Source organism: Culicoides brevitarsis, chromosome 3 (genome assembly GCF_036172545.1).
Source record: "Culicoides brevitarsis isolate CSIRO-B50_1 chromosome 3, AGI_CSIRO_Cbre_v1, whole genome shotgun sequence".
NCBI lineage: Eukaryota > Metazoa > Arthropoda > Insecta > Diptera > Ceratopogonidae > Culicoides > Culicoides brevitarsis.
The window spans coordinates 12,645,609-12,659,151 of record NC_087087.1 but is presented as its reverse complement, the minus strand read 5'-3'; the positions used below and the strand labels follow the sequence as shown (position 1 = coordinate 12,659,151).

General features: G+C 31.6%; 1 protein-coding gene across 1 annotated transcript in view; it reads left to right on the top strand.

The window, feature by feature from the left end:
* Nucleotides 1-13,543, top strand: part of LOC134835208 (uncharacterized) — an 85,076-nt gene that overhangs the window by 65,963 nt on the left and 5,570 nt on the right. The window contains exons 3-13 of the mRNA XM_063850078.1: nt 4,673-5,315; nt 6,002-6,649; nt 6,712-7,927; nt 8,557-8,672; nt 8,732-9,213; nt 9,375-9,494; nt 9,555-9,690; nt 9,749-9,873; nt 10,078-10,209; nt 10,367-10,473; nt 12,854-12,919. Of these exons, the coding sequence (XP_063706148.1) occupies nt 4,743-5,315; nt 6,002-6,649; nt 6,712-7,927; nt 8,557-8,672; nt 8,732-9,213; nt 9,375-9,494; nt 9,555-9,690; nt 9,749-9,873; nt 10,078-10,209; nt 10,367-10,473; nt 12,854-12,919 (3,721 nt within the window). The 5' untranslated portion in view covers nt 4,673-4,742. The remainder of the gene's footprint in view (nt 1-4,672; nt 5,316-6,001; nt 6,650-6,711; nt 7,928-8,556; nt 8,673-8,731; nt 9,214-9,374; nt 9,495-9,554; nt 9,691-9,748; nt 9,874-10,077; nt 10,210-10,366; nt 10,474-12,853; nt 12,920-13,543) is intronic.

Below are 13,543 nucleotides of genomic sequence, written 5' to 3'. Positions count from 1 at the left end.
AACACGAGAAATTTGTAATTCAAATCTGAACTTCATAATGAATATGGAATCTCGGTATATTTGTGATGAATAAATCCGTATCTGTCTAAAAAAAATGAATTCTCCCGTTAACAGATTGAATCCATTCAAAAAAAAAAAGTTGATGGTGGCTGACACACAAAAAGCTTTTTTTTTTGTTGTATCCTTTTAATCAAACATTTTCAATGAATTGAATAAATGAATGAATAAAAGAGCTCTTGATTAAATTAGTTGCTTTGGTGATGCAAGAACGCATGAAAAAAGAGAGACCGATGCGATGCATTCAAAATGTTCATACGAATAAAATTTTTGCATCACAAAGCACTTTCGTCTCTAATTTAATGAAATTCTATTCGATTTTGCATGATTTTCGAATCAATTTTTGCGAAATAAATAAAAATTAAAAAAAAAAACAATCACAACAAAATTTAAACTAATTGAGCCACGTCAGTTTTTATCACAATTCATGCAATAATTTTTTGTGACATTCAAAAATGACACGAACTGACAAAATTTTCTGGATTTATTTAATTGTAAATTCACATAAATAATAACTGTATTTCAGCAAGTTTGATGATTTAATTTTGTTGCGTTTTCGAGTTTTTTAGGGTGACAAAATTCCCTAAAATAGTAAAATTTTTGATTTGCTCGATTTTGTGAGTGAATTTCGTAGAGAATTAGAGCTCTAACCAAATTTTAGATTTCAAATCCTTTCACATTTTGCTTATTTATGAATGTGTCTGACCTATTTGAGTAAAAATGTTTGAAGTTGTTGCCAGTCATAACAATAAATTTTTGTCTGTTTGTTGAAGATAAAGCAATTTTGCGGACATCGTGTCATGTTTGTCATCATTATTATGACAAAAATATTCCCAAAAAAGTTTCTCTCTCTCTTTAAACCGCAAAAAAATCAATAAATAACATTCGTACTCGAAGCATCTCCTTTTTTATGTGCTTTTTCAGTGTTTTTTTAGTGAAATTTGTATTTTGTCTCTCAAAATGTGCATTGGGTCAAAATTTTAAAATGTGCATTGGGACAAACTTTTAAAATGTACATTGGGTCTAAATTTTAAAATGTTCATTGGGTCGAATTTTTTTAAAATGATGATAAAGATAAATTACAAAAAATTGATAAATATTTCTTGGAAAATTTTTAAAATGTTTATTGGGTAAATTTTTCGCAATGTTTATTGGGGCAAATTTTTTTAATGTACATTGGGTAAAAATTTCATAATTTAAATTGGATCGAAATTTGAAAATGTTTATTAGGATAAAATGACCAAAAGTGCAATAGGTCGAATTTTCAGAATGTTTATTGGGGAAATTTTTAGGAATTTGCATTGGGTCAAAATTTTTAAAATCCGTATTGGGATCCAAATTTGCTCAAATTTGAAAAGTTTTTTAATTTTAAAGGAATTTTACAATAAAAAAGCATATTTTCAAGATATTTTTTTCATGAATTTTTTCTTATTTTGCATGAAGTAATGGCAATCAATTTATCCTTTTATCGGGTTGTTCACGTAAACATAAAAATATCATAAACCATTTTTCTTTTCAACTCTTTTTTTATTTTGCGTGTCTATATCAGATATCACAAGGAACAAAAACGGATTACGGACCACTTAATGATCAATAAATCTCATTTAGTGCCCAATTCATTACAGAAACTTTGTCTCTCTTTGACACGTATAAACTTGAGCGTAATGGCACTTTAAAGGTCGATTATTAAATGGGTCATTTTTCTTCAGTCAACTACGCAATTTATTTTCCATCGGTAGGTAAATGGACATGCCAGTCATTTCATGAATATTTATGTCGCATGCATCTTTACCATTAAAGGATCGATTGCATTTAAATTGATAAAATAAGTGATTCAGTGTCACGTTCCTTTTATTCATCGTCGAAATGAATAACAAAAATTTTCAAGTAGCAGCGAAATTTCTCTAATCTTCATTTTGCAGTCGAGCATCGTCTCCTCTTGACAGGTGCGTCGTCTGTGCCAAAAATTATATCCGGTGATTTTTTTTTGTGTTTGCACAGCGAGCGCACTAAATTAAGTACCCACTTTAAAATGTTTGATGCTGTGCCGCGAGTTTTTAACGCCAAACAAAAGTACTTGACAATATGCGAGAGAGAGAAAAAACAGCTATAAACAAAATCACTTATATTCAATGTCATGATTAAAAGCATTTCATTCATCAAAGGAACTCGTTTAAAATAAAAAGAAGAGGTGACTGAACAATGTGTTGCACAAAGGCTCGACGTAGAGTGTTGAATACACGTGATGAGAGTGAGTTTTGTGTAGTTACGCTTTGAACTTTATGAAACTTTTGTCAAATTAACGCATAACTCGCTTATTAAGTACTTTGGTCTGCTTTCTTAGTATCAGATGTTTTAAGTTTTAATTATTGCAACAACAGGTTTAAAACCCTTGGCTACATAAAAACTAATTTTCATTTGGGGCGAAAATGGCTTTGTGTTAGTTAGGCCTAAAGTAGTCCAAAAAAAACCTAAATTTAAAATTCTAGAACGAACCCATGGGTTTCTATGCATTTTAAATGAGATCGGGTATGTCAAAGAGGTACTTAAATATACCAAAATGCACTAAAAATGTCTACAATCATCAAAAAATTTCATGCCATTTTTTTTCAATGAAATGCTGATATCAAGTGCAGTGTATATAAAAAAGTGCATTTTTCTTCATTTTTCATATTTGAACATCAATTCCAAAAATTAAGAGAAAAGAATATTTTTCTTTACAAAATTGATCATTTTTTACTAAGAATTTTAAAAATGTACCTATACCTAATAATTTTGGATTTTGAATTAATTTTATCGGAATTTTTTTTCTTTTTTTTTTTTTAATTGAAACAGCTTTTAACATTTCTTGACATAAAACATGACTTTTCAAAATTTCACAAAAAATTAGATATGAGAAAATCTGAAATATTTTTGGCCTAATTTAAAATGTTTTAGATTTCTTTTTACTTTATTATTTGAGAAATTTTCAAATGGGGTATCTATTTATAATATCGAAATGTGAAGAACAAAAAGTTCAAAATTTAAATTCTTTTTCTTATTTATTTAAATTTTTATGAAAAAAAAGATCAATTTTGTAAAGAAAAATTTTCATCAATTTAAATTTTCAAAGTTGATGAACAAAATTATGCAAAATCGTAAAATCTAGTGTAACCCGTAAGATTCGTTCTACTCATAATTTTTTAATTTTATTTTTCATCGGCAAGAATATGGATAGATTCAATCCTTGACGTTCTACTTAATTAAAAAAGATTTTCGTTTCGGCATCGATTTTTTTTTTCTTGTTTTTAAAAGCAGAAATCTATGTCTTAATTTAAACTTAAGGGAAAACTTCTGCTTTTAAAAACAAGAAAAAGAAATCGACGCCCAGGTGAAACGAAAGTCTCTTTAGATTGGGACGTCAAGGATTGACTCTTTCCATATTCTTGTCGATTCATTAGTTTCATGTATTCCCACAATTCCAAGATCGTACTTCCTGTTTGAACAAATTTCGCAAATATGTTTGATAGTTTGAAGCTCTCCAAAGTCACAGAAAGGAAATTCATTTTTCCCCATTTTAGCATCAGATAATTACACTTGCTTTGCTTAAATCTTATTCTGTTTAACTTCAACCAGCTTAATTTTTATTCAACCCTTAAGATTTTCTCTCCATAAAAAATATTGAAGTTAATTCAATACCTCTAACGGATAGACATCCCCAAAGCCAAATTTTCCAATGAACCTGAAAGAAAAAAAAGTAAAATATTAAACGAAACATCTGACACTCGATAAAAAAAATTTGCAACACAAAATAATTTTCTATTAGATGTCAAAAGTGTTATCACAATAAATTGACTCTAATAAAATTCCTCACATGACAGCATGTCCCAGCAGAGACAGATCTGCAACTTGTCACTTGAAACACTTGAAAAATGCAGCACGTGCTTTATTTGGCACTAACAAGGAAGGCACAAGAGGAAAATCATCATTCTCGAACTATAAATCTATAAAAAAAATGAGAAAGAAAAAAAGATTAAATGACTCACGACATTTTGCGAAACGCAACAAGAGTCACTCAATTTTAACATATGATTTTTTTTTGTTTGCTTTTTCTTGAAAAGGTGAATTGAGTAATGTTATTAAATTAAGAGTGATGACGTCGACTCGAGTATTCCAACAAGTACAACTCTTGTGAGAAGTGTCTCGGTTGTTTCTTTTGTTTATTATATTGAGACACACATGAGAGAGACGATTTCGTACGGTGCGGAGGCTGCGTAGGCGGATGACCAACGTAATAGTTATTTGTATCGTTTTTAAAACTAATATTCAAATTTGTAGATGTATGAGACGACTGACTGACGTTAGGGTGTCTCCGAATGTCGCATCGATTTTTCATTAACGAATTCCGCGTTGGCACGCGCGATGTCCACCCCGCTCACTGTGATTCAGTAAATTTTTAAGTAAATTCGTAATCATATGTGTCGCCGTAAAATATTGCCGACCTACGTAACTTCTCTCGGCGTGTCTTGGTGTGTAAATCTCTCACTAAACAAAAAATTCTCAGTAGACAACAGTAATTTTTCTCGGTTGTGCGTGATTTTAATTCGTTCCGTCTTTTTTTCTTGTCTCTTTTCAGATTAAAGACGGAAACTTAGCAAGCAATTAGTTGATAATAATAACAAAACAAAAACAAAAAATCTAGCAAAATGGTGATAGGAGACACAAATGGCGCTGCAGCGGCGACTACGCAGCCCGTTCCACAGCCACAATTTTCCGGCGCAACCATAGACAATATAATGCACGGCATCGAGAACACAGGGACTGTCAAGATGAACAATCATCGGAAAAAGTTGCGGCAACGCTTCGACATCATCAAGAAACTCGGCCAAGGTACTTATGGCAAAGTGCAATTAGGTATAAACAAAGAAACGGGCCAAGAAGTGGCAATTAAGACAATAAAAAAGAGCAAAATTGAGACAGAAGCTGACTTGATCCGTATTCGGCGCGAAGTTCAGATCATGAGCTCGGTGCAGCATCCGAACATTATTCACATCTACGAGGTTTTTGAGAATCGCGAAAAAATGGTGCTCGTGATGGAATTTGCGGCAGGCGGTGAACTGTACGACTATCTGTCGGAACGCAAAGTGCTTACCGAGGAAGAGGCACGTCGCATTTTCCGACAAGTCGCTACCGCGATTTATTATTGTCACAAACATAAAATATGTCATCGTGATCTTAAATTAGAAAATATACTGCTCGACGAGCATGGCAATGCTAAAGTAAGTATCTCTCGAGCGCATAAATGTAGTGCAACGACCGCGTTTGTGCATGCATTTTCTCTCATCTGGCAGAAGAGAAGCCAAACTTTTTAATGAGAAAATTAAATTTTAACGAAGTTTATCAATATTTTTGTGTATATGAGGACGATACAAAAATCCAAAATGTTTTCGATTTCATAGAACTTTTGAACATTAAATATCGAGTTTCGAGCAGAGACAAAAACGGATCAGATTAGCCTTTCAGGAGTTAATTTAACCCCTCAAGTGAATTTTCTAACCCATATAAATCTTTAAATTTAACTCCTTTTGGAATTTCTCATCCGCAAACCAAGAAACTTAACTCCTTCAAGAGGTTAATTTAATCCCTTTTAGATTGATTTTTTCAAAAGGGATTAAATTAACCTCTTAAGAGACATTAGGTCTGCGGATGAGAATTTCCAAAAGGAGTTAATATAATTCTTTAATTGGTTAGAAAATTCAATTGAGGGATTAAATTAACTCCTCAGAAGTTAATCTGATCCGTTTATCGCCCACTTTTCTATAAAGGTCTTTTACTCAAAAGGTCTATGAAATCAAAAACATTTTAAATTATTGTCTTGGCCTTATAAAATTAATTGAATCGAAAATGCATACACTTAAAAACGCTTAATAAACTTACCTGATTTTCATTTAAAATTTTTCCGTAGATCGCTGATTTCGGTCTTTCCAATGTCTTCGACGAACAACGACTGCTGGCAACTTTCTGCGGCTCCCCCTTGTACGCTTCTCCCGAAATTGTCAAAGGCACGCCATATCTCGGGCCCGAAGTTGATTGTTGGTCTCTTGGCGTTCTCCTCTATACCTTAGTTTATGGCGCAATGCCCTTTGACGGTGCCAACTTCAAACGTCTCGTCAAACAGATTAGCATGGGTGATTATTTCGAGCCGAAGAAACCGTCACGTGCCTCCCCCCTAATTCGCGAAATGTTGACAGTGTGTCCCAAACGACGTGCCAACATCGAAAACATCTGCAATCATTGGTGGGTGAATGAGACATACAACGAATCCTGTTTAACCTTAGCGGAAGAACTGGCGAATCAAACGCCGGTGCGTTTAGATGTTCTATTGTCGCTTGCACCGCCCTCTGTGACAGCAGATCAACTTGTTGTAGCAGCTATGGAACCCGAAACGAGCGGCGCTGGAGGAGATCGTCTTCAAAAGTCGCATTCAGTTGGATCTGTGATCGATATTGGCGGCACAGAAGCCGAACGACGCATCATCGATATGGTTCAAGCGGGAGGCGAGGCTGCACTGATGCCATCTCCTACAAGAACTATCACGCCACAAGAAAGCCCGGTAAGTTTTATGTCGATTTTTGTGTGTTTTTGTCTCGGTTTGCAGTTCAATGTGTTTTTCAGGCTCAACCAAAACGCAAATTGGAACCAACTGTCTCGATGGAGAATGCCACGGGAGCTGCCCGTAAAAAGGATAAACCCACAGAAGAACCAATTCCAGAAACAATGGATACGGAAACATCTCCTGAGGTGAAAGAAAAGACGCAAGAAGCTCCTGCTGATGCCAGCAAAGATTTGGCTAAAATTGATAAAATGTGTGATGAGCTCTTAAAACCGGCGGCGGAAGAGCCCAAACAACAAGCTGAACCGAAAAAGGAGCCAACACCCAAAAAGGAAGTAGAAAAGCCAAAAGAATCACTTCCCGCGCCAAAAGCCGCCGAAGTTGCCACAGAAAAGAAAAGCCCAGCTCGCAAAGTTTTCAATAAGGGAAAAACGAGCGACCTTTCCGGCACAATTGACAAAGCAACGACAGAAGTAGCTCCGAAAAAGGAAGCAACCCCTAAGCCTGTCGAACGTAAAAATAGTCTTCCAGAAAACAACGGAGCTGGCGAACGGCGTAAATCCCGAATTTTAGAGACGGCGGAAAAGTTCCAAAGCATGAACAATCAAAACAATGAGAAATACAAAAAGTTTGTGATACCCGGCGTGAGTGTAGGTTCTTTCAAGAAAGAATTCGAGCGAAAAGCTTCCATCACGCCATCCACAATCGGTCCCATGGAGCGCAAACAACGCAATAGCGAAAGTGCCAGTCGTCAAAACAGCCAAGAAGATGCTGTAAACGCCGACTCAGAACTCCCCGCATTGCCACAGCAGCAAAACAAGTCGCAAGACAAACTGAAAGAAAGTGATTCAAAGTCATCCGTTGGCAGTTTCTCACTTGAAGACGCACGCAAATCCATGGAAAACTCCATTGCATTACTGAAGAAGGAAAAGAGTGATTCGGAGAAGGAATTGGCGAAAAAGCAACAACAACAACAACCACAAGTAGCTGCTCCCACAGGTGACAAATCAGGTGACATCGAACGTGAGACGAAATTGAAAAATGCTCGTGAAATTATAAGTAATGCAATTCCACGATTAGGTGGCGGCAATTCGACGTCGGCAATTAGGCGGCCCCCAATGCCTTTTGGCACGAATGGGCGTACGCCGAGCGGCAATTTGGCAACTGGTTACTCGAAACCAGTGAGATTGGGTGATGTTAGTGCCAGTTCGAGTGCTAACAACACGCCAACCACGATGCCAGAACATCCGCCGTCGTTCGGAGGCAGCAGTACTAAAGGTAAGTCGAGATCAATCATCCAGTTAATTGTCGATTCCCTTGATTTTTTTCATTTTTTTATTTGCTAACCGAATCAACTTCCCTTTTTTTATTATTTGTTAACGTCTGTCAATTTCCTATGTACAAACAACGATTTTTTAAACTTTTCCTTATGTTTTTTGGTGATCAATCATCTGCATCACAAAAACATGTGCGCCTTTTACGCATATACAAATAATATATACCTTCTGTATATAAAATTGATTTGGTTATTAAAAATTATTTTTCCAGACATTTTTGGTAGCGTATGAAAATTTTATTTTGGATTTCTGTTTATTGTAGTGTCTGTCTTAGCGCCCCGAACTAACAAACTTCGACCCGATTCTCTCTTGAATTTTTTCATTTCTATTTTTTGTGATCAGTGGACTTTTGTTAGCTGCATTTCCATTTGAAACCACTGATAAAGAACTAATATCAAGTATATTTTGTATGTAGATAGCTTGAATTGCGCCAAAACAGCTTTCGATAGCTTATTCCTGTCCCGTCCTTGTTCCCACTGCATGTTTTTTTTTATGTAAAGTTAAATGTTACATTCCCAAGAGATTTTTTTGTTGATTTTTTCTTTGCTCTAATCGTTCCTTTTATTTCAGTTGGTGCAGAAGATAACAGTACCAAAACGTCAAGAGCTGAAATTACATTGAAATCAGCTACGTTGCCACGTAGAAAGCCGGCTAAAACGGAAATTTCTCTCGATATTCAAACAAAGGTGAGTTAACCTCAAAATTTCTTTGATCTTTTTTCAAAATCTTCATTTTTCCTTCGTAGCAAATGGATCCGCCAACCAACACAATGCGTTTCAATTCAGAACTCACGCATCCGGTGCAAGGAATTCAAACTGCTCCAATTCGAGAAACCCAACCAGGCTTTACTGCAAGCGTCACTTTGCAAAATCGCTCAAATTCGGTAGATCCACAGAAGGAATATGTCGTTCCGTTGCAACGTCCGCCATCGTATCAACGCCAAAGCTCCAGCAATTACGGATTGTCGCGTCAATCGACAAATGAGTCAAATGATTCGGATACGACTGTTTCACAAACTTTGAATACAAGTGCGAGTGTCAGTTCAACTCAACAACCGATCAAGAAGAGTCCTCGTGAATTCATTATCCCGATCGCTGTCGAAGGAGGCGGAATTGTGACGCCACGCGCGAGCACTGATAACATTGAACACTCGGAATCGACGGCAACAACGAATGCTAGTACGAGTAGTTTTGCCAGCAAACGCATGGGACGCCCACGAAAACTCGGGTAAGATGAACGTTTTGTGATGAAATCCTTGTTGATCCAGTTTAACTTACAAAAATTATTTCCCAATTTTTTATGTACCTGTAAAATTGAAAATTATTTTTTGGCATACTTACCGGTCCTCCATGTAACTAACCTCACTTTTTGTTCATTGTTCTCTGTAGATCACTATTTAATGATGACGATGATCCAATTTCTAGTTTTCCCTCTCTCAAACGTCACACTTCCCTTGGACGGGAGTCTGATACTGAGGAACCTCGCTTCCATACGATGCATCGGTTAAGGTAAGTTCAACCGAAATTCCTTTGAATCTTTTCCTAAATGAGTTTTTTTGGCATCTACAGAAGTAGCCGCCCATCAAAGAGACCATCGACGGTATCGCAGGAACCAAATGACTCGGGCAGCTCTGGAGACGAAGACGACGAGGATGCTTTTGAAATCCTTACAGCGGAGAATTTGTTCTCAACTCTCTTGTCAAGGGTAAATTTCCTTTAAAAAAAACAAAAACACGCATTTTGACGTTTATTTTGATTTTTAGGTTAAGGCACTTACCCAGCGCGCAAATGTCAACAACGATTTTACGTCAAACTTCCCCAGCTCGCGCTTATTTGACAATATGCGACAAACGCGCAGTCCTTTCTGGAATCATGAACCCTTTGGAAGGTAGGTCCTTGTTTGATGCATTTTTCCCTAAATCGTGCTTTGATTGGTTTTTAATCCATTTTGCGTCTCATTTAAACCAAAAAAAGCCTTTTAATATCTCATCATGGTGTTTGTTCCTCGAATTCTTTAACTTTAAACCTTGAATTTTTTTGAACTGAAAAATGTGTGAAACTGAATTTGTTTCCTTTTTGTTTTTTGGAACAGATTAAAATATCCTACTAACATTACAATAACAACTCATGCAAATAACAATAAAAGTAACTTTAGTATACAACTGCCTAGTCAAGTAAATTATACAATTACAAAGGAGACTGTGACAGAAACCAAAAAGAAAACGTAAGTAAAGAAAATTTTCTAAAAAAAATATTTTTTCATTAAAAATTTTCATTTTTCAACTAAAACTTGTAAAAATTTTGTCTAGATGGTTGTTGGAACTTTTTTTCTTAAAATTTTTTTTAAATAAAAACTTACCAAATTTTAATTTATTTTTCAGTCGCATAAATAACGGTGCTCATCAATGGCGCTCAACACTATCACGTGACTTCCAGAATGACATTGACCAGATGTTTGCACGTTCGGGAGCCACAACACTTCCTAGAGGTGAATACCGCAGATTATTCTAAAACCAATCAATTTATTATTATTATCAAATTATTATGAAACAGAAAAAAATATTTATCATGATTTTAGTTTCCTTTTTTTTGTTGGTTAACAACTCCTTTTGAATTGAACCGACAACCACACTCTCCAGTTTGACTTTCTTTTTCTCTACCTCTCTGTCTTTCTCTCTATTTTATTGTTTTTCACATTTTTTATTGTTTAAAAAAATTAAAATTAATTTAAAAAAAAATTAAAAATAAATAAATAAATTAAGTAAATTTATTAATTTAATAAATTCTAAAATTAATTAATTAAAATAAATATTTAAATTATTTAATTTAATTAAATTAAAATGAATTAAATAAATAATTAATAAAATTTAATTAAATTAAATTAAATTTATTGATTTAATAAGTTATTTAAATAAAAAAAAATAATTAATTTTAATTAAATTAAATAATAAAAATATTTATTTTAATTAATTATTTTTTTTTTAATTAATTTTTTTAAACAAAAAAAAAATGTGAAAAACTTAAAAAATAATTAAACTTTTATATTTTTACAAAAAAAAAAATATTTTTTATAATAGAAAAATTAATTATTACAAAACACAATCCCTGATACAAGAAAAAAAACATTTTTACAATTAATTTATATTTATTGTTGTCCTCCCAACTCTTGTTTTTTTTAAGTCAAAATAGCCATATTTATACAATTATATCAAAAAACAAATTTTCCTTTTTTGTCATAAAACGAAATGTTTAAAAAAACAGATTTTTATTAATTTTAATAGTGATGATGATAGCAAGCATTAGATTTGATGTTGTTATTTTATAATATTTTACTAAATATATATTTATATTTATTTTATCTTTATAATGAACATTAAATAGATGTTTGGGATTGATTTGAAACTTTGTTGAAAAATACACAAAAAAAAAAATTAAATAAATAAAACCCGAATTTTTATCAAAACATTTTTTTGGTTTGATAAATAAATAAAAAAAAATTCACTTTGTTTTATTACACTTTTTATTTTTTTTCTTTCTTTTTTTTACAAAAAAACATTCCTCGATCTCGGTTAATTTTTTTTTAATTAAAAAAATTATTTTACGAAAAAAAGAGTTGATTTCAATCCGAAATATTTGTTTAGTGTTTGTTTCAAAATTATTTTAATTTTAATAATAATTATTATTTTTGTTGTTTTTTTATTATTATTTTATTTTTTTTCATTAAAATTAATAAATTAAAATTAATTTTTAAATTTTTTGCACACACATTTTTTCACTGTTGTTTTATTTTTTTGTGTTTTATTATTTTTTAACATTTTTTGTTGAGATCTTGCGAATTTATTAAAAAAATAAAATAAAATTTTAAAAAATTATTGGCTACTAATACAAATCAATATCAGACACCTGTGTGCCTGTTTAATATTTTGCATCTTGGAATCACCTCTTTTTACAAAAAAAAAAATATTAAAAAATCGCGAATTTAGAAAGCAATTTCAGCAACATTGTTAATACTAATAAAAATAAAATAAAAAAACTTTTCCAATAAAATTTTCGATCCGGATTATTTTCAATGTTGCTGCTACGCTATTTTATGTTATTAAAAAAAAATGTTCGTATTGCTCGGCCATCGCTCGCTCGCCTTCAATCTGTGCGTAAATTTAATGGAGCTGCTAAAAAATGTTCGCCAAAGCACAAAAAAAAGCTTTTTCACGTTGATTTGCACAAAATTACAAAAAAAAAATACATAAAAAAGGTAAGAGAACGGTAAATATTTTGATAATAATGAATATTAGTTTTAATGTGTTTTAACCTAATGTTATACATACTTCGGAAACAATTAAAAAGTTTATTCAAAAGTATTAAATGTATTTTATTAAAACTTTTTCAAGGACAAAAAATAGCTTGAGCGCATTTTTCTACATTTTTTTAATTAAAATTATTTTTAAAAAATTAAAAAAAAATAAAAAAAATTTTTTTGGGCACAAAGTTTTACCTCAAATTCACTGATTTACCGTTCCTTACTTCAAAACATTTTTTTTATCATTTTTATTGCATTCACTGCGCTTCCTTTTAATTTTTAATTTTTTTTTTTTTTTTTTTTGTGATGAAAAAAAAATAAAAATATTTATAAAAAAAATAAATTTGTGCTTTTTTCCTGCACCGTGTTTCATTTATTGTTCAATATTGCTAGAAGGATGAACTGAACCAATAATCATAAGATAAACAAAAAAAAAACGAAAAAGTTTGTTAAAACTTTGTTTTTTATTTCTTTTTTTCTTCTTCTTCTCTTTTTTCTATTTTATGACGGAAAATCAAAATAAAAAAATGCGAAAAATTGAAAAAAAAAATCAAATAAATTGGTAAATCAGTGGAACTGCGTAAAACTTTGTCAATGTCACAGAAACAACCGACAACAATCACTCACACAATTCATAGGGAATCAAATGAGGAATAAATTTAATCAGATATTTATTTATGATGTTATATGATATTTATGTGGAACAGAAAAAAATATATTTAATCAAAATGCATGAAAAATAAAAAATTATATATTTACAATTAAATGTTTGTCTACGAAGAAAAATAAATGGAAGTCGTATAAAAAGCAAGAAAATAAATTTAAAAGGATTTAATGAAACACATTAAAGTAAGTAAAATTCTTTGATAGGATTTAATTATAAATAATAAGCAGCTTATCATAGTTATGGAGCACGTACTTTTTTTAAGCGTTCAAAATTTTATAAAAAAATATAATTTTTAATTTTTATTTATTTTTTTTATATTAAAAAATTTAGAAAAAAATTAAATTATGACAGCTCTTTTTTTTGATAAAATTTTAAAAAAGTTTAAAAATATAGAGCACAAATCTCAAATACCAAATAGAATATCAAAATATAAATTTCAAAATTATTTACAAAAAAAAAAATTATTATTTTTTAATTTCTTTAAATAAAAAATTTTTTATTAACTAATAATTTTTTAATTAATTTTTTCGTTAATAATAAAAATTTTATAGTTTATTAAAATTTTTATTTAAATTAAATTAATTTTTTTTCTTT